The 21,120-nt window shown below is 31.7% G+C and overlaps 1 protein-coding gene across 2 annotated transcripts in view; it reads left to right on the top strand.

Moving 5' to 3' along the window:
* Positions 1–18,072, top strand: part of sNPF (short neuropeptide F precursor) — a 72,257-nt gene extending 54,185 nt beyond the window's left edge. For both annotated transcript variants that reach the window (XM_087166512.1, XM_087166511.1), the window contains exons 2-3: positions 1,261–1,375; positions 15,640–18,072. In XM_087166512.1, the coding sequence (XP_087022638.1) occupies positions 1,270–1,375; positions 15,640–15,824 (291 nt within the window). In that variant the 5' untranslated portion in view covers positions 1,261–1,269 and the 3' untranslated portion in view covers positions 15,825–18,072. The remainder of the gene's footprint in view (positions 1–1,260; positions 1,376–15,639) is intronic.
* Positions 18,073–21,120: the final 3,048 nt, after the last annotated feature.

Below are 21,120 nucleotides of genomic sequence, written 5' to 3'. Positions count from 1 at the left end.
TCTAATTACAAGCAAAAATATATTTTCGTATGTTTTAAATTAGAAAAAAAAAAACAGTCTAATAGTTGCTAAAAAAATCTGTTACATTATCGGAATTACGTTTGTACTAAATTGCAAAATGCAAAAAAGTAGTTTTAATTCCTTTTTCTCGTTCCTATTCAAAATTTTATCAATAAATGATTTTGTAAATTAAATGAGTTTTTCTTACATCCAGAAAACTGTAAATAAGTGCAAATTTGAAAAATTATTATTTGGCAAGTGTTAAAAAGGATTTAATCTTTCACGCAGAAAAAGATACTGGTTTTTTATGCTGCATTTCATAACCCTTAAGTGAAATGCTAAATAAAATGCAGAAGTTAGTAAAAAATAATGAAAAGAGTATGAGAAGTATGTTTAATAAAAATTCTACGTCAAAGAGTCAAGACTGAAGCGACGTGACATCAAACATATATTCTGCATAAATTTTTATTATCTATGAACTCTAAGTTTGTTTTTACTTCAACTTTAATCTTTACATTTTAGAATTGCATTTTAATGTTGTTCTTTTATTATATCTTTGCTTATTTGCATCTTAAATATTGGATGCCGCATTTAAACTAAACGAGTCATGTATAAATTGTAAATAAATGTAAATAGTCATTATTTAATGTGTTTATTCTTCAAACCATTCATTTCGCTTCAATGGTGACCCGGACGTGACTGGATCACGACTACTTCGATGGAGGGTCCACATAGAACAGTTGGCTTGCTATTTGGGATTGCGTCATCGTCCTCGCGCTGTCGCTTCTCAGTCTCATTTCCACACAACTGGTTTCTGCACACACTAGACTGCTTATAGCAACACAGGAGTGACACCACGCACGCAACCATGAACTTAATACAGCTCTCATAGCTAAAACTCGAAACCCGGTGACCTTAATCCAGTTCTCCCGGTCTTACACAAATACAGCAACAAGTGGTATCCGTTCATCGAATTCTATCCCTCATAAAATTCTACTCTTGAGGTACTTTTTGATAGATGAAGGTTGGCATTGTCTATGTATATATCCATTCCTACTTAGGTCAACAAAGAAAAATTTTAATTTAGTTACATTTTATGAAATAATTAAAATTTTTTCTCCTATAAAAAACTAAAACTAATTAATGATGAATTAATATGAGTGAATGAATAAAAAGTATTTTATGAATGATTGAAACTTTGAACAAGATAATAGGGAGAGTGTGAATTGAAAAAAAAAAAACATTTTATTTCTGTTGCAGAAACCGAGAATGATGCAACGAGGAATGAGTTCTCTTAAAGTATGTTCCCTTCTGTTGGTAGCGATGCTCATCAGTGCAGAAATGACGTCAGCTGCCCCCTACAATGACTATGACAGTAAGTATCTTCATAATATATTGCCTCCTATAACATTTTTTGTAGTGGGTCAAAAAATTAAATTCGAAACATAAACAAGTTGGAGGAGTTTAAAAAGAAAGCACCTTCAGCAGGGATCTAATAGAGACAAGAACAGTGTGTTCTTTAAAAATCACTTCCTTCTGACCCCTAGAATTTGCAGTGTGTCTACCACTACAAAAATACAATTCTGATTCAGTAGTATATAAGACATGTTAACACCGTCCCCTCATTGGTAACATTCCGACGTGATGTGAACACCCCTACCTTGGCAGAAACTCCCACTTCGATAGGAACACACCTACTTCGATGGATGATCCACATTGAACATCTGACATGCTACTTGTGACTCCGACGTTATCCACCTCCTCGCGCTGTTGCTACTCAGTCTCGATCACACACAACGTCGGTCTGCATACCCTCGACTGCCAATGGCATCACACGAAAGACCGTGATCTTTAAACAACTCTCCCGTCTTCTCACAAAACAGCAATGAATCGACTAGTGGTATCCGTTCATCGAATTCTATCACAGCTATAATTCTAACTTACTTTTTCTTTCGTTTAAATTTAAAATTAGTAATGAAGGATAAAGAGAATTTGAGAAGAAAATTTTCTTCCTCGGTATGGCGTCCTCTAAAGAGACCGTTCTGCCCTGATATGTGAGCTGCTTCTTACTGATATAGCCCCAATGTATCTTGAGGATTGAAGTATGGGAAAAAGGATGATTATTTATCAAATGCAATCTGTTATTAAAAAAACATCACTGTGAAAATTGTGTCACTTATAGGGCAGCACAAAATCTAATTTGAGCGCAAATATTCACTCCACTCTGGGTTCCCAGCCTTTATTTTTTTCGGTAATCGATAGCCTCCACGTAGCCTAGATTATAGAGAAAATTTATATTTTAGTTTCTTTTTACTAAATAATTACAATTTCTTCTCCCATATGAAACTGATATTATTTAATTAAATTTAATTCATGAATTAATATTTGAAAAAAAACTCTATTAACATCCAGTGTCACCCACTACAACACTGATTCTCAACGGGGGCGGTGAATATATGCTGAGGGGCGGTGAACTTGTTTTGGGCAGTAGGGGGGCAGTAGGTATGTTTTGGGCGGTAGGGGGGCGATGAGCATTCAAATTCATTTTTAAAACTTCTAAATAAAATTAATAAATTAAAATTAATTTAATAAATAAAGTAAATCAAAAATTAATATTAATGAAAAATAATTAAATTAATATAATAAATTAAAATTATCCGATACACCATTTGTACCAGCAGTAAAACGAACTTATGTGACAACTATTCTCCAATCCGAACTATCGCAGGGCATGAGTGAGTTTTTTTTGCTTCTGACTTATTCAAGCCATTTGGCGAAAATTGAAGTGTATGCGCTTTCAGAATGAATGTTTGATTTGATCCGTGTTTCGTATGATGGTTTTCGTTCGCCCCCTTTCAGTTTTTTCTCCAGTTTTGATTCAATTTCATTGATTATTTGACCAGGTACTTGCGCGAATTTGTTCTTCAGCATAAATTATCTATTGATTTAAAGATATAGTTTATTTTCTTTCCTCGTTTGTATTTTGCTGCTGCCTACAATGTCGGTTAATAAAAAAAGTGTCCTCAATACAGTGCCACGCACTTGAAGTTCGGATTCGGAACGATACAGTGTTGCACCGGCTTGATGAGATGGCTGAAGACATTGAAGTTTACTTATGCAAACTTTTGATGTCCAACGTATTTCCCTTCAAGTTAATGAGTCAACCTTGCCAAGTAATGAGGCTTTACTGTTGGCGTACTTCCGATTTAATAATGAATAAATGAAAAATTATTCAAGAGATGCTTTTTGCAAAAAAACCTGATTGAAGATACCGAAGGTAAAACTATTTTTAATACTGTCAAAGATTGTTTTATAGAGAAAAACATTCCTCCTTCGAATATTGTGTCTGTTGCCACTGCAATGGTTGGTTGACATTGTAGGTTTAACCCCATTTTGAAGAGGGAGGTACCCCTCCCAAGACAAAGATACCTAGAAAACTCCTCCCATAATTGATGGCCAAGTACCAGATATTTTAGCTGTCCACTGCGTGATTCACAGACAGCATTTAGTTGGAAAAAATCCAAGAAACCATTTGCATCAGTCATTGCAATATGTTGATCTCTGCTGTGATGAAAATTCGCAGTAAAACTCTCAACGATTGGTTATTCAGAGAGCTGTGCAAGAAAAACGATGAAAAATTCAATCGCTTGCTACTACACACTGAGATTCGCAAGCTTTCCAAAAACGCCTGTCTCAATAGGTTTTGGAATATTTTCGACTCTGTGCTTGAGTTCCTTGTATACATGACGGATTTATTTATAAAATTTAATGGTGTTAATTTACAATTTCAAGGCGACGAGCTCAATTTGATCACTACAAAATCAGCTATTTCTGCCTTTCTAAAAAAACTCATTTTGTGGAAGCAAAATTTTGGTAGGAATAAGTTTAGTCAATTTCCAATCTTATCGGAATAAGGAATGGTGAAATTCTCTCTGATGATACACAAGAATATTGTAATAACTTTGAGTCTTTGTACATTGAATTTTCCGACATTTTAAAGATGTTTTGTCCCTGGAAGTCCCTTAATGGGTTACGAACCCTTTTGTGAATATTGAAACAGCAGAGGTTCAGATTCAGAAGGAACTGGTAGAACTTTCAACTAATGAAGCTTTGAAATAGTAATCGTCTTACAGAGTTTTGACTTCAAGGTAGCATTTAATAGCCTTCCCTTCCTTCTACCTTGTGGAACGAAGATTCAGTGATGTGACGTATCTAGTCACAAACAGTTGACTCAAAATTGTGTAAAGAGGGGGCTTGCGTCTTCACCTCATTGAAAATATTGAACCGAACGTTAAGTAACTGGCCCTGAACCAAGTACAATCATCTCACTGACATAGTTACTTGATTGTTTCGTTGATACTACTTTTTAGAATAAGTTTTTTAACTATCTTATTAAGAATAAATGACTCTTATTAAGCATAGGTTTCTCAGGTGTATTTTTTTCATTACTGTAATTATTTTGATTATAACAAATAGATTGCAATTACTTGCCTTAAAAATGTTACCTCTTTTAATTCAGCGCACATCCCTCCCTCCCCATGCTCTAAATAACTGGATTTTCACAAAGGGGGGCGTTGAGATTTTTTCTGTCTCTTAGGGGGGCGGCAACGTAAAAAAGGTTGAGAATCTATGCACTACAAATTCAAAAAAACTGTATTTGAACTTAAGTGGGTGAATAAAAAGTATTTTATTAAAGATTGAAAATTTGAAGAAGATATGGGGGGGGGGTGAACTAATAGAAGGAATTGAAAAATTAGAGCTCAAATGATATATAGTCATCTGTTTTAATACTATACTTGAGACTAATTGTTTTTTGTTTTTTTCTTCTTTTTCTAAGCCACTCATCATTGATACTTATCTCATATGACTTGAGTGTGTTATTGAAAGTTAACATAATAAGCAGAATATATTTCTCCTTTATAAGAGAGATGAATAATTGAAAGAAGAAAAAAAAAAAAGAAGTCGTCAATGGGAGGAAGGATCAATATTTACTTCCTTTGATGAAGTCATCATTGTGACAATTTTCGTTCTCCCTATTAGTTGATGAGGCATTGATTTTTGTGGCGTCAACATCATTTGTGAAAAGGAGTTGTTGCAAACATCGGGAAAAGATAAAAGAATAAACATTGAAAGGAAGAATAAAATGCTCTCTAAGTGCAGTTCATGCTTACAACAAATAATAAACTTCAACTACTAGAAATTCATTGCTCAGTGGCGTAGTTTGACTGTGGAAACTACCCCCCCCCCAAAAATGATATCGCTTGTTAAATAATACAATAACATAAAGTGTATATATATATATATATATATATATATATATATATATATATATATATATATGACTAAAATCTTTACGCAATCGATAAATGATATTAAAATCTAGGTACTGCCATCTAGAGGTTAAATTTTTAAGAAAATAAATCCAAGTTTCATTTTTTACAAGTTTTCGTGGTTATGTGACTAAACTTTATTTTTTATATTTTGAAATTTAATTGTTACTTAATGTACTCGTACATTTCACGATACATTAACTTAACTGATACAACGTTACCAACTGACTTGATCCGGTAACATAATGTCGGGCAAAAACTCCCCGACATTTCTCTAAACACACCGAAAGCTTGGAGAACGAACCTGGGGCCCTATTGCGCGAGATCTTCGAAATGGAAGCAAGCCTCGGAAACTAGCTGATTATGTGATGTGTGACGTCAATGCTACAGAGTTCGACTAAATGCTGCTACGCTTTCTTCGGAAATTCCTAACAACACAGAGACTTCAAAATGGCGAGTAGGACTGAGTAAACACAAAAGAAAAGTTGAAATTCTTTTGTCTATAAACTACAACGGAAATTATCACCATAAACTTCTTCAGCTCTAACAATTATCCTCTTTTTATAAACATAGATGGCACTACTGGAGTAGTTTATGCTTTGAACAAAATAGCTTATTCTGAGAAATCGTTTTAGTTTTTCTCAAATTCTTTATCTAAAGTTTTAATTACGATTTTGTTTTAAAAAGTCACATTTCACTTCAACCGAAAGTTCGCTATTCGGTACGTGAAGTGATAACTTCCACCGGAAGTACGTTTCAAATCAAGTAAACTAATGATGGAAGTGCTCGTTAGAGAGTTTAGTTTCAAAGCTTGTTTCATAAATGATAGCATTCGCCTCGATTTATCTTCTCGGTTCGTTGTTGTAAAGCAGAAGGGAAAGCAGATTGAAGGGTTATTTATTTTAGCTGATTTGAAATCTGTCGTCAAACCTTGCCGTGTCTTAGTTAATCATAAAATATAAGAATTTATCTTTACGTAACTCCTTTTCCTTATGCTTTTAAGTTCATACAGCTGTTAAAAGCAAATGGAAACGAAGCAAGATTCATGATTCAAACGTTTGAGTTAAGTGTAAGATTTTAATTTTTCTTTCTCCATACTGTGAGTCACAATGCTTAAAGTAAAAAAGGGAAGATACTGAATAATTTTTGATCTAATAATCAGCATTTAAGGTTTGTAAGCTTAACATTAAATATGTTAATTAATTGAAACAAACGATGTTTCAAAAACGATCGCAAAATTCCATTAAAATATGTTTTTCGATGCGTTTACTTTGCTTACAGTACCCTAACTTTCACGATTAAAAAAAAAAATTTTTTTTAGGAACTTAGAAATGCAAGACTTTTATAAGTTTCTTCACAAATTCTAGAATCAAGAAACCAATTTGCATTTTGGAGTGTTAACATCTATCTTCACCTCAAGTGCCGTAGCTTGACAGTTAATTTGCTTTCGTGAACCGGTTTCAGTCGCATAAAAATAATAAAGCTGTATAGTATCACCTGATAGATAAGATTTTACATAGAATATTATTCAGTATTCTATATAAAATCAGACTGAAAGACATTATTCTCATAAGTATCACCGGATAATTAAGATTTTACATAGAATCTTATAGTGCGTCTAGTAATTTAGTCAGGGAGTGTAACCCACAATTGTAAATTTTTTCAACACCAATTTCGGATTGCACCGCAGCTCAATGCATGTTACATTTCACGGTTTTTCAAAGGAAGTCCTATAATAGCGAAATAAACGAAGGGAATAATGAATTTTTATGAGAATAATGTCTTTTTCCACCTGAAGCCAAAGAAATAAAAACGCGAGTTAATGATCCGAGAATCATTATTGCCTCGATCATCAATCATGATATCGATAAGGACAATCGATGATTTAGATACGGTTTAAGATTATATTACTGGATGAGTCGTTATTTTAGTATAATAAGACCGTTTGGAAATAAAAAAGTCATTTGCTTATTTTTTTACAACTTAATAATCATTGTTTCATCAGAGTCACCTAAAACTGATTAATCTTTGCTACTATACAGTCGGACCCCGATTGAACGAATTCATAGTGACCGAAAATATTATTCGCTAATTCGGGGGCAAAATAGAAAGAAAAAAAATTGACTAACCTTATTGAATATCCGAACATCGCTGATAAGCAAATACTTAAAATAAATGGAAATCTTACACTTTTTATTCAGGAATACAGCGAATGATTACACACAGATTCATTTGAAATTTTTAAGTATTTCGTGATTAAGGTTTGCTTATTTCTTCCTTTTAAAGGTTCTTTTTTTAAGTCATGAAGGGAAGAAATTTATTAAAGCTGAATACAACAATGCAACAATGATAACAGGGATGTAGTCCTGTTATTATATATATATATATATATATATATATATATATATATATATATATATATATATATATATATATATATATATATATATATATATATATATATATATATATATATATATATATATATATATATATATATATATATATAAAATTTTATGTTTGTTTAATTTCTCAGACGTTGCATTCAAAGATTTGAATAAATTTAAATGTAGAAATAAAATTATGAAGCGACTTGTTTGTATTTTTAAAATGACTGGAAATTAAAAGTATTATAACATTTAATACTAAAAATACACGAAACGTATAATCCGAATAAAAAATTATTCAAATTGACTTACACTAATAGGGATATATCATTCCGAACTCTAAATGATTTTATAACATGGCTGCTGGAATTTATGTTTCTTGTTGAAGAATCTTTTTAACAGCAGTCATAAAACAAGTAAAAATTATCAAAACAATTAATAAAAAATTTTTAGATTTGTTGTTTTATTTATTTTTATTTATTTTCTTTTTTTCGCAAGATAGTTATTGAGACTCTCCTAAAAATATGTCTGATGTCATGGCAGTCAAAATAATTTTATATTAAGCTTATTCAGTAAAGATTGTCACATAATTAGCTAATTCTGCTACCAGGACAGGAAGGAAGAAAAAAAAAGAGAAACGAAAGTGGACAGTCATTTATGGAATTGTTTGGAGCTAGAATGTGATTTGCCTCCCATTGATTTGATTTCGGCTAGGGGAAGGAGGCGTCTCACTCATCAAAGCTGATGCTAATTCTGGGGATAATAGTTATCGACCTTGTCAACCTTCATTTATGAAAAGGTAGCCCACCATATAACGTATGCAGTCGAGTGTATGCAGACCAAAGTTGTGTTTGATCGAGACTGAATAGCAACAGCGCGAGGAGGTGGATAATGTCAGCAAGTTCAATGTGAACCCTCCATCTAAGTAGGCATGTCGCAGTGGGAGTTTCTGCCAAGGTAGATGTGTTCACATCACGTCCGAAGGCCACCCTGGTAGTTATCGATCCTGTCAACTAGCTATTTTATGAAAAGGTAGCCCACCATAGAATCAAGTTAACATGTAATATATACTAGTTAATTGGAATTGTATATTTGTAGTGGTAGATACACTACACTCATTATAAATAACTAATAAATTTCGTGCACCGAGACATACCTCTATCCCTAATGTTTCTCAGGTAAATTTTTATTTCTCTATAACTGACGAGTAAAGGCGACCGAACATCCGTATACAAAATGAATGGCAAATGAAGACTCAAGTTTAAATATCAGATTTCAATAAAAGTTGGAAATGGTTAGAAACGAGTGCTTTTAATGGTTCCCAACGAAATCAATTCATTTGTGTTCGCTCTCTCTCTTTGAAGGAAGTGATTCACGGTTATCACAATTGTTATTAATATTAAAAATAAAAAGCCAAACCGTGATAGAAAGAGTTGTATGAAACGTTTTCCTCCGTCGTTATCATCCATAAAAGCAACCATTAAGTGAGCCAAAATAGAATGTTTCCACGATGTCAATAACTATAAACGAGACAACATCGTCCTTAATTAAATCCATAAAATGCATTCTTCGGTTTCCGTCACCCCCCATTCATAACAAGATGTACTAATCTCTTCTTCTCACCTAATCATTTCCCCTCAAATAGCCATCCTTTTCTTTCCTCCCCCATTGACCCTCCCCCGTTTTTCCGCATACCGGATATTAAGAAGAGGAAGAACTACGAGAAAAAAAAAGAAAAGAAAAGAAACTTTTTTTCTTTTACGTCATTTTGAGTGATGAAATGTACTTACGAATAAGATTTTTAGGACAATATATATATATATATATATATATATATATATATATATATATATGTATATATATATATATATATATATATATATATATATATATATATATATATATATATATATATATATATATATATATATGGAGGAAAAGAAGTTTCTTGTCGTGAATGGAAGAAAAAAACAGAAAGAAAAAAAAAAAGGTCTTTGAAAAAAAAATTTTTTTTTCCTTAATATCAGGAATAATAAGTATCAGGAATAAACTAAACGTATGAGATTAAAATTGCAAGCATCTGAGATATTTGTTTGTGTCATGATTTTGATTATGTAATTCAGATTTGTTTCGCAAAAATGTTTCGTTAAGGGATCCATTTAAGCTTCTTATATGAGTCTTCTTTCTTTTTTATTGAAAAGGAAAATCGGAAATAAATAAAAAACTTCAGGGAGCGGATTGAAAATAACGTGTGAATATGAACGCTTCCTACCGGATACATTTCACTGTAAGGATATACATATTTTCTTTTTTATTGCCTAACAAAGACGTCACGATTCAACTTGTTAAATACAGGAAGAAGAAGCCAAGGAATAATAGGGTTATAAAAATCAGATATATAAGTTTTTAATGCTACTATTGCTAATCTGAAAACTTACCCCTACATTTATTCGAATGAATACCAGTAGTTCATGATATTCCCCAATTGTAAAGAGCCCCCTGTGTTTTGCGTTTTCTTTATTATATTAAATTTTGACTGCAAGACTTAGAGGTAGGTACTTTATTTACGTCACACTAGAATTGCTCAATGGGCTATTGGCGACGGTCCGGCAAACATCCCTAGGGTTGATGTTTCCTCTTTTTGATCCTCTGCAGAAGGGATGGCTCCCCTGCTTTGCTAGCCCAATCACCTGCGCACTTTACGGTAGAGCAGTTTAAAGAGGACCGATACCGCGTATCCGCTTTCCCTACGCAAGCTGATCCAAGTGTTCATCCACCCGCTATCTAACCGCAGCCAGGAACCGTGTCTTTACGATTAGTCCACTGCGAGACTTACAAGACTACAATTATGAAGGTATGTAAAACATGTGCAATAAGAATGAAATAAGAAATTCGATAAAATTCGTTTAAGTAAAATGAAGTATTTCTACTTTAAGCTACTTTAAATTACTTTAATTGCTTACCATAATCAGTACATCGAAATTGACGAAATATAAACAATTTAATTTTCCAAATTTGTTAGCTTTTTTTTTTCTTCCTTTAAACCATTCATTTTGATCTCTGGAGAGAGCGATAAGTAAAAAGTAAGTTGGGACCACAAAGCATTATCGGGAACGTTGATAGCTTAGGGGAGGGGAGGGTGTTTCAGGGGAGCGGCAATTGATCCTAAATAAATAATTAAATGGCTGTCTTTTCATGCTTAACAGAAAAATATCACTTACTTCCTTACAAAATCAAAAAGTATTTTAAACTTCGGAATGTGTTGAAATAAACGTTCTTTCTACCTAAATGAGTTCTCCTTTCAGGAACTCTCGGTAGGATTTTCTTTTCACGAGTGAGAAAGAAAAAAAGAGCAAAATGGCGCTCCGCAGTTTTTTTCTTTTTGAGAGGTTCACGGTGAGAAAACAATTCCTTAAATAAAAAGGATATTTTTATTTGAAAAGAAGAATACTTTGTTTGTTCTTTTTCGGATATAGAAGACTTAACTTCCAATCGCACAAAAGAAAGGTGTTCAACTGAAACGCAAACTACCGAAATGTTGATAGAACAAAGAATATACAGAAAGAAAAAATCTTGTTTAACAGTTGGGAAACAAATATTAAAAAAGTTATAACAATTTTTCCAAATCGTGTATAGCATCGAACTAAAACCTCTCTTTTGCTTCAAAAGTAGATTGAAATAAGAATTGCAAATAAAAGAAATTTAAAAAAAATTTTTGTTCGATGCTTCTTTAAATGAAGATTAATTTGTAACATTGAAGATTTATATTTTTTGCCCAATCTAATTGACTTCAAATGAGTTAAAGATGCGTTTATTTATTAAAAAGATCGACGACAAGCTTTTTATTCTGGACACAGCTCGGACACAAGTGTTTAGAGAAAATGGACATAGCAATTTTTGTTTGGGAGTTTTGCAGTTTGCGGGACTGCAGACGTGTTTTGTTCAATTGTATATACATGATGAGTAAGTAAAGTCCTCGTTTACACTTAATTCCTCATAAGCGCACTTCTTTTTTTATTTATTGTATTTCGCGAGTAAAATAACCTTTCATTTAAATATAAGTTTATTCATCCATGAAACTATTTTTATCGTGATACAATGGTTGATGTTAAAAGCTATGAACTAGATCATTTATTTTTCTGGAATTCGAAAGCGATAATAAATTACAAAACGATGAATAATCTAGTTGCGCCTTCGTTATTGTTGATTTTTTTTAAGTGATCTAGTTACGCCACCGATGTTTTACAGTTTTGATTTGTTCTTAAGTATGATGTTTATTATTAGCTAGAACTGTTATATGTTTAGGATTATTAAAAAGTTGTTAAGAGTTTAAAGTTAGCATGGGTACTTTTTTAAAACAGAGTTGTGTTTTAATTATGTACTAGTTCGTGCTTTAATATTTCAGTTCTGTTTTTAATCAGTTCTAGTTCGTGTTTTAACAGTTGTAATGAGGATATTATTATCCTGATGTATGGGGAAAATATCTAAATTTATGTCTCCCATCTTACTTATTATTTGAAAATAATGATGCAATGAAAAATATTTAATACAAGATGGTATATTACGATTCACAATAATCGTAACGAGAAACACGATTTCACTAAGAATCCAAAATATAAAAATGTTTCGTTAAATTCAAAACTCGAATACTTCTCCCGAATACTCGAATACGACGCGTTTTGTACAATTGTATATACGATGGTTGATGAATTTACGTAGAAAAAAAGAGTTTAAAAAAAGTAGCGTTCGCGAACGAAAGTGAAAGTAATACCAATCATTATTCAGATTATGAAGATGTGAACGTGTACAAAGAGTAATATTTAACTTTTTTCATTTGTCTGAGACAATTTGGGGATAGTAAACGGATGGTCAACTAAATATTTTTTACACTCTCAACTTAGAACTTGTGTCTTATGTTTTGTTTTAGTTCCTTGTACTTATTAATGAAATTTAAAAAAAAATATGTTGATTTTTTGCATTTTTATTTCAAACAAATTGATAGAAGAAGCGGTTAAAAAGAATGATTCATTTCCGAAAATGAGAAAATAGAGTGGTTTTAAATATAACAGACAAAATCCTTCGAATGGATTGCGTGACAAACGTTACGCTTTATGATGAGAAAGAAAATACTTGTGGTATTTAGAATAAACAGACATTACTATTAGTTTATAAGGAAAAAGAACAAATTTTGTTTTGAACGACATCCATCACAGTTCAAACCACTATTCAAACACACGCCCTCTTTTTTCAACCATTTATAGAATTGTCATATCTTAATGGTATTTCAGAAGCAAAAATGAAAATTCTACGTGTCATGACATGCTCTTTCTTTGATTTATTTCCTCAAAAGTAAAGCGAATAATATTTTATTTTTAGGGTAAAGAATAGTTTTTTTTTAAGTTGAAAAGAATGACTTAATGACGTACTGTTCGAAAAGGAAATTGTTTGTTTTATATTTTAATATTTTATCTAAAATCAACATGAGCGTCGTTGGTATATGTTCCCCTCATTAACTCGAAATTTCTAAAAGTTTCCTTCACTATTTCAGACAAAAAAGGAAAAAAATTCCTAGATCATCGTCGATTTAAATTCATCAAAGGCAAGAAAGGGATAACGTCAGCATTGTAGTCAGCGGGTGTGGAATTCATATCGACCAGCTATCGCTGAGATTTCGAACCCGCACCGGTTTACCTCATTGGAAGGCGAACCCCTGAGACACGACGGCTCATAAAATGTGAGATTTTGGGTTCATTTTGTTCACCATGCTTCTCAAATATTACGACGAATAAAAAGTTAATGAAATTGATAATTATATATATCTGCTAACTTTAAAATTTACAAATCACATGTATTAATAGTTCGAACAATAAACAGAGCATTATTTTCAATTCAGAATACAGAAAAATTGCGCTGGATAACATTGCAAATGAGCTGCATTAAGTAAATAAAACTGAATCAGCGAATACGAAAGTGGAAGTCATGAGAAACACCAGTAATTGATTGAAACCAGGCTGATTGATCTATTCTGCCACGCTGATTCAGCTTTTGTGTATTGACAGTCCCTGGCTAAATTATTGGATGCATTATAAATTTCTATGTAAAATCCTAATTATCAGTATATACTACCCAGCTTTAATGTTTTTACGCTACTGAAACCGGTTTGCACTGTTCGTGTATCAAGGGGCCAACATTGTCATGCAATACGCTAAAAATAAATACAAATAGGAAGTATTTAAAAAAAATCTCCCGAATAAAAACCCATTTCATATATGTTTAGATATAAACTTACTTATCCTCCACGTGCCTTTGGGCACTTAAGGCCTTTAGCATATCCCTCCAACGCCACCTGTCTCTAGCAATAGATCTTGCTTCCTCCCAGCAAGATATTCTACATTCTTTTAATTCGCCCAAAAACATGCGCTGGGTGGTAAGTCTGGGTCTTCCTCTTGTTCTTTTACCATCAGGCACAACAGATGTAATTTTTTCTTTGGGCATTCCCAGGATATGTCCGAGCCAGCACCATCAACGTTTTTTAATTTCATATTCTGTTGTTTTTATTTTAGTTTTCTTTAATAGATTTTGACTTGATGCTTTGTAAGGCCAGAAAATTTTAAAAATAAATCTTAAACATTTGTTTTGAAAGGTTTCTAATTTTTGTATTTCGATCATAGTCTGTTTCCAGGTTTCTGCACCATATAATAGTACTGCTCTAACAATAGCTTTGTAAACAACTATTTTTGTCTTTATTTCAATATTTGACTCTCTCCAAAATTTATGTAATCCCTTAAAACATGTTCTTGCTTTGATTATTCTCTGTCTAATATCTTCACTACTTCCACTTTTTTTTTATCTACAATAGAAGCTAAATAGCTAAATGACTCTATGTCATCTATTTCGTGATTTTCGATTTTAATTTTGTCATTTTTCTTTTGATTTATTCTCATTACTTTAGTTTTCTTCTTGTTTATGAATAAACCTACACTATTTGAATATTTGCTGAATTTGTCTGTTTTAAGTTGAAGGTCTGTACATTTGGATGAAATAAGTACGATGTCATCAGCAAAATCAAGGTCCTCTAAAGTAGTTGTGAAATTCCACCTTATTCTTCTTTTTCCATCTTTCAAGCTGTTTCGCATAATCCACTCTATCACCAGTATAAATAAAAATCCTGATAAAACACATCCCTGTCTCACGCCAGTTTTTACCAAGAAGAATTCACTTAATTCTCCATTTACTTCTATACATGCTTTGCTGTTGTCATACATATCTTTGATTATGTTAATATATTTCTCTGGTATATTATAAAGTGATAAAATTTCCCATAATTTCTCTCTCTTAACTGAATCAAAGGTTTTACTGAAATCAAGACAGTTTAAATATAAAGAGGTGTTAAATTCTAAGCTTTGCTCAATGGTTTAGATAGAAAAGTATTAGATATAATATTATAAACTCGTGCAAAACATGTCATTATTAAAACACTACAGTTCGTCTCATAATTTGATCTAATTATTATAATATGCTAATATAATGCCTGATATAATAAATATTCTATATTTATATAATACATCGTCTCATTTATCCTCTCGTCGAATTTAAATTATAGATAACCCATTGATAGACTAACGTAAACAAGTGCAAAACAGTCACATAAAAACAATAAAGCTGTATCACCTGAGTAATTAAGATTTTACATAGAATCTTAGAGTGCGTCTTTTAATTTGGCCTGTAATATCGACGACGATTTTATCGAATAAAATATATATAATATTTGAATTTTAATGCTGACTTTCATCTATTATTAAGCTCTTCAACTGTTCAAAAATCTTTCTTTTTAATATTTTTTTATGAATGTCAAAATAAAATAAAAAAAGAACAGACATATTCTGATGTTCATTCCTATCCTGGTTCTGTTTTTTTTCCAGATTTGAGAGATTTGTATGAGCTGCTGATCCGGAATGAGGCGGCAGTGGGTGGTGCACCTGTTTCGGCCTATAACCACCAGATGGAGCGCAAAGGTGGCAGGAGCCCCTCCCTCCGACTCAGATTCGGACGCAGGGCAGATCCTCTTTGGCACGACGAAGCTCCGGCCGATTCTTCCTCCAACTGAAGACTTAAATAAATAACATTCTAATTTCTAAATTATGTGTCTCAAAACTATGTGTCACGTCACTATGAAAAAAAATTTAAAAAAGAAGGAAAGGTCGCTTTCCAGAAGTATATGGGGGACAACTTGACTATTTATTCTTAATTTATATTTTTTAAAAAATTTCTTTCGTAAAAAAAAGTGAGTTTTTTATGAAAATTTCGAATAACTATGCGACAATTGGTGGAATATTATCGAATTTTATTCTTCTGGTTTATTCTTGCTCAACTAAATTAATATTTCCTTTTAAAAAGAAGATAAAGTTTTTGGATACCTATGCAACAATTGTTAGAACTTTACTGAATTTAGTTAACGATTTTTTTTTTAAATCTTCATCTACTGAATTGATGTTTAAAACTCTTAAATTTTGAGCCCTTTAAAAAATGACCGAAATAATGAGATGAGTCTGCAAAGAAAATTAAAAATTTGCTGTGAACATCCCATTCAACATATGTTAAGCATACTATTTGTACGTTGAATGGGGGAAATTTTAAGAGAACAAAAATTTAGATCAGAAAATTTAGTCCATTGCAGTTTCCAATGTATGCAATTGGATTTATAATAATTAGCTACTTAATATTCATCATTTTTCTAAAATAAGGTTAGTGAATCTTATTTTTTTTCCAAATAAGTTCATCATGCAATTTAAGTTCTTCATTACTTTCAGACGGTAATAAGAATAACCATACAAATACATATTGAGAGCTTCGATTTTTTTTCTTCTTAACTTTTCGAGCGTTCAATATACTTATATACACACACAAATATATGTAAATTAAATGGACCAGTTTAATGATTGTTGAATAGTCTTTCCCTTTTCATTCAATGACGCATATTTGGAAATTGAAATACGAGGCCATCTGAGCACTTCTCTTTATTTTAAACTCTCCTCGCCTCTATCATATGCGAAAGGATTTATTTATTTATTTTTGTGAGTTCAAAAAGCTTGTGTCATCAATAACCGGAGTTTTTAATATAATATTCCAATGCCTCGGTGTATTATTTATTTTATTTTTGAATATATTAGCTGTCTTCATCATATACCTTCTGTCAAATGTACAAAGGCGTAAAAATATTTCAATATTGTAAAATAAAATTACTACTTCATTGCTTATTCTTATTAAAAAAAAACAACTGCTATTTATTTATAGGTTGTTCATTTGCTTATCGATGCTTATGCATTGTCATTTTTAAAATTTCTCGTCATGAGCAATATTTTTTTTTCTTGATTAAAAAAGTGATTTCTTGTGCAATGAATAGATGAAGTTTTTAATTCAAGAATTCCTCGCCAAAAATCTCGACCTCGAATTATTTATTTTCTTTTTGGAACGTATGGAATATTTTAGCTACCTTATTATATTTTGTGAGAAACGTATGGAAAAAAACCCGCCAGAAAGGCTATACCATCATTGTAACATAAAATCTTCAAATCATTGTTTCAATGAGTATGATCCTTTTTTCATAAACAAAAGCTTTTAATAAGGTTTAAACAAGGCTATCGACCCCTGGTGCAAAAAGGTTTTTTTTTTTCACTTATCTTTCTAACATAACTGATTTTTAATAAGATCTTGCTAGTATTTCCACTTTTCTACGTGTGTCATTGAAACTGAATTGTAATAGATTCTGGAAAAAGTTTGTCTCCGAAAAACCTTTTGCCAGGGTTTTCAGTGCACGATTGGCAAACTCTATGTTAAATAATAAAGGATACTGTTATCATATTTAAGCTTCGTTTCAGGAAATATTGAAGGATACATCTTTATTTAAAAAAAAAAAACTCGATAATGTTCTTCTTGTAGAGCAAAGTTGTCTCGTCAATGTAGAAGCCATTTTGTGTTGCATGCTAAGACATCACTTCAATCCACTGATTATTAATTCTTTTTTTAAATTATTATAAATTTCTTAAATTCTGTGTGCTTGTTTTAAAAATTCAACACGGCACTTGACAACTAAATTTAGGTAGATTTGCTTATTTTGCATTCTATTTTTCTGCGAAATATTTTTCAAATGGCAAATGATAATCATGTTAAAGCTGTATTGATGGTGAAATTAAAATTGACGTTGTAAACACTGTTTTGTATAAAATGCAATATGATAATGTACCTTTTATTGGAGCATTTATGTAGATACATTTTGCACTTGATAAAAATTCACTCTAAAAAGTTGTATTTCATTGCATATAAATTCAAATAAAAGAGTAGACAGTGGCCTTTTCTATTTTATGTCATACATGAGTTCTATTTTATTAAGTTTTAAAATAATTACTTTTTTAAACAATACTTTGAATAAGTATCGTATTAAACATACTAATTTTAAGAACATAGGTTTGTATTTGATCGAGATTTACTGATTTGCATCCGAGTATTATATCAATCGTAGAACAGCCGATCCAATTTTGGGCGTACGACTGCTCATGTTCAATACTTTAGCCTTGCAATTTGAACCTAATCCGGAAGACAAGGGAACTCCTGGATCAAGTATTGAGAGAAATCGGCCTTCGTGGAGGACTTTTTGATGGAACTAACCCGCATTTGCGTTATATAGAAAGGAAGACCACGAGAACCGGTTAGCCTGATGGCAAAGGAACTCTAACCCATGATTCGTCTACCACTGACAATATTTCACGTGTGGTCGGTGCAGTCGAATTTGTATCCACTGGGATTCGAACCCGGTTCTCCTCATTGGAAGTCGAACGCTCCTTCCCCTGAGCCATCGCGGCTTCGAGGATTTGATATGTGAGTAAACATGCTTGACAAAAATTCTAATATTTACAGTCGGACCCCGATTAAACGAATTCATAGGAACCGAAAATATTATTCGCTAAACGATGATAATTCGTAATATCGAGAGCAAAATAAAAAATAAAAAAAACTGACTATCCTTATGAAAAATCCGGACATCACTAATAAGCAAATACACAAAATGAATAGAAATCTCTTTCAGTTTTTATTCAGGAACTTAAAATACAACGAATGATGCATTCATTTGAAATGTTAAAGCATTTCGTGAGTAAGGTTTGCTTATTTCTTACTTTAATAAAAGTTCTTTTTTCGACGTCCGGAAGAGAAGAAATTAATATCTTGGCTGCATTAGGTAAGTTTTCTCTGTTCCTTGCAAAGCATCAGAAAAAAGTAACAGTTTTCACTGCAGATTCATTATCATCGACTTCTGTGTCGATATTCATTGTCTTCTCTATTATATAGGTCAGGATAATGCGTCATTCTTGGATGACTTTGGCCGTCTATTTTTAATTATCATAATATTTCTAAGGAACTAGACGATTTAAACAGTTAAAAGCCGTCTCATTTCTGAACTGGTTTCACACATACAATGTCGCTTTTAATGGGAATTCTATTTTTTTTTCTCGGTAACCGTCTTAACAAATGCTTTTAAATGTCTATCGTACGCTGTGACTTGATAATTTTAAGGTCTCACATCGGACTTGAACTAAAGGTTAATAAGTGTTGTGCACGGCTATTTAATTCAAATGATAAAAATGTGATTTCAATTCCATTTATTTTTATTATTCTTAGTTTGAATAATTAAATACAACTTACAAAAAATGAAATTAAAAACTATACAAGCTCAAAAATTCAAACCGAAAATCTGAATAGAAATTAAAATCGATTTTTTTTAATTAATTTATTTAATTTTTACCTGGTAGTAAATTTGTTTAAAGTATCAAATTCAACTTTTAGAAAAATTTTAAATAACACTTGTACGCATAAATGTTTAAAATTTCAAATCACAAAAATTTTTGATTTGAAAAATAATCCCTTTACAAATGAGTTAAAGAAAGGAGAAGGAAATGATGGTCACTTACGGGCTCAGAGGAAAACGTAGGGCTGCCAACTACTCTACAAATTGTTTTATTCAGTGGTAGACAATTAAAGACCAAAGCTTTCAGAACGTACGATGCCAACATTTTAAAAGCCTTTCCACAAAAGAGCTGGAAAGAAAATAGTCGTTTTATATGATATATAGTGGTATGGAAAATAAAATTTTCAAAATCATGCTTTAAAACTTAAATTTTACTACCCCAAAAAGAAATTATTTCAAAAAATGTAGAAAGTTGCAACCCTACAATATGTAGAATCCCAAGTCAAACTTTTGATGGTGCCATCTTTGATGGTTTATGTTGGTTTCCGTGAGATTCGTGATGGTCCAACATTATTTGAGGGTTACACCATTATCCAACATTTTTCATTACGTGTTCATGGTTTTTGATATACAAGCAAACTTCCAGCAATCCTTGCTACTTTAATCCTATGATGGTCAACCATCAAGAGAAGTTTGACTCTCCAACAATCCGTGATGGTTCATGATGGTTACAACTATACATTTCTATGATAGTTTATTGGTAATTCTTGTTGGTTCGCAGGAATGTACCATCCAAACGATTTGGGTATTTTTTGTTGGACCATCATAAATCCGTCCGAATTCCTACAATGGAATAGTTCATAATCGGTCCAATATTTGATTTCTAAGATACTATAATAGAAATTCGTAATGGCTCAACATGAACAAACCATCAAAACAAGTTGCTATTCATATGTTGGATCCGCATTAACCACTCCGAATTCCAACATAGAGGTGATGGTTACTTGTGTTAGTTACCATCAAAAAATATAATGGTTCATGATAGAAATATTGATAGTTACCATCAAGATTATGTTGGTTCAACAATGGAAAACCATCACAAATTTTGACTTGGGATTGTAGTTAATATAAATATTAACACTAATTAAAATAATTCTAAAAAGAGGAAATACTTGGTTTTGGTCATGTCAAAAATTATAATAATAATAAATAAATAAAGGCGTATTATTTGTTAACATTTTAGGCTGGTATTCAAATGCTGCAAAATTTTGAAACTTGAGGTTTTTTTTTTTTTTTTTTCAGTCATAAGGATACATGACTGCAAAAAAATTTTAATTTTACTGAATAGTTTTTCCTTTACAATAAAAAATGGCCATCTATATAAACGATTTAATCACTCAACGATCACTAATTTTAATTAATAAACGATTTAATCACTAATTTGAAATAATAACAAAACAAAACAAAAAACAGCGACGACGAATTATTCATTTTTAGAAACTGTAACAGTGTTTAGCTTCATAACAATAATAATTCTCCAGTCAACAGTTTTTTCTAAACTGAATAACGCGGCATAAATAACTCATCTAATGAGTACATCAACATTATGTTACAGTACATAAAGTCTCCTACTGTTTTAATACGATTTTCGGTTGGTGGTGAG

The sequence above is a fragment of the Parasteatoda tepidariorum genome, chromosome 6 (assembly GCF_982258835.1).
Source record: "Parasteatoda tepidariorum strain Cologne lab strain chromosome 6, Ptep-v5.0, whole genome shotgun sequence".
In the NCBI taxonomy this organism is placed as follows: Eukaryota; Metazoa; Arthropoda; class Arachnida; order Araneae; family Theridiidae; genus Parasteatoda; species Parasteatoda tepidariorum.
This window is presented reverse-complemented; position numbering and strand designations above follow the sequence as displayed.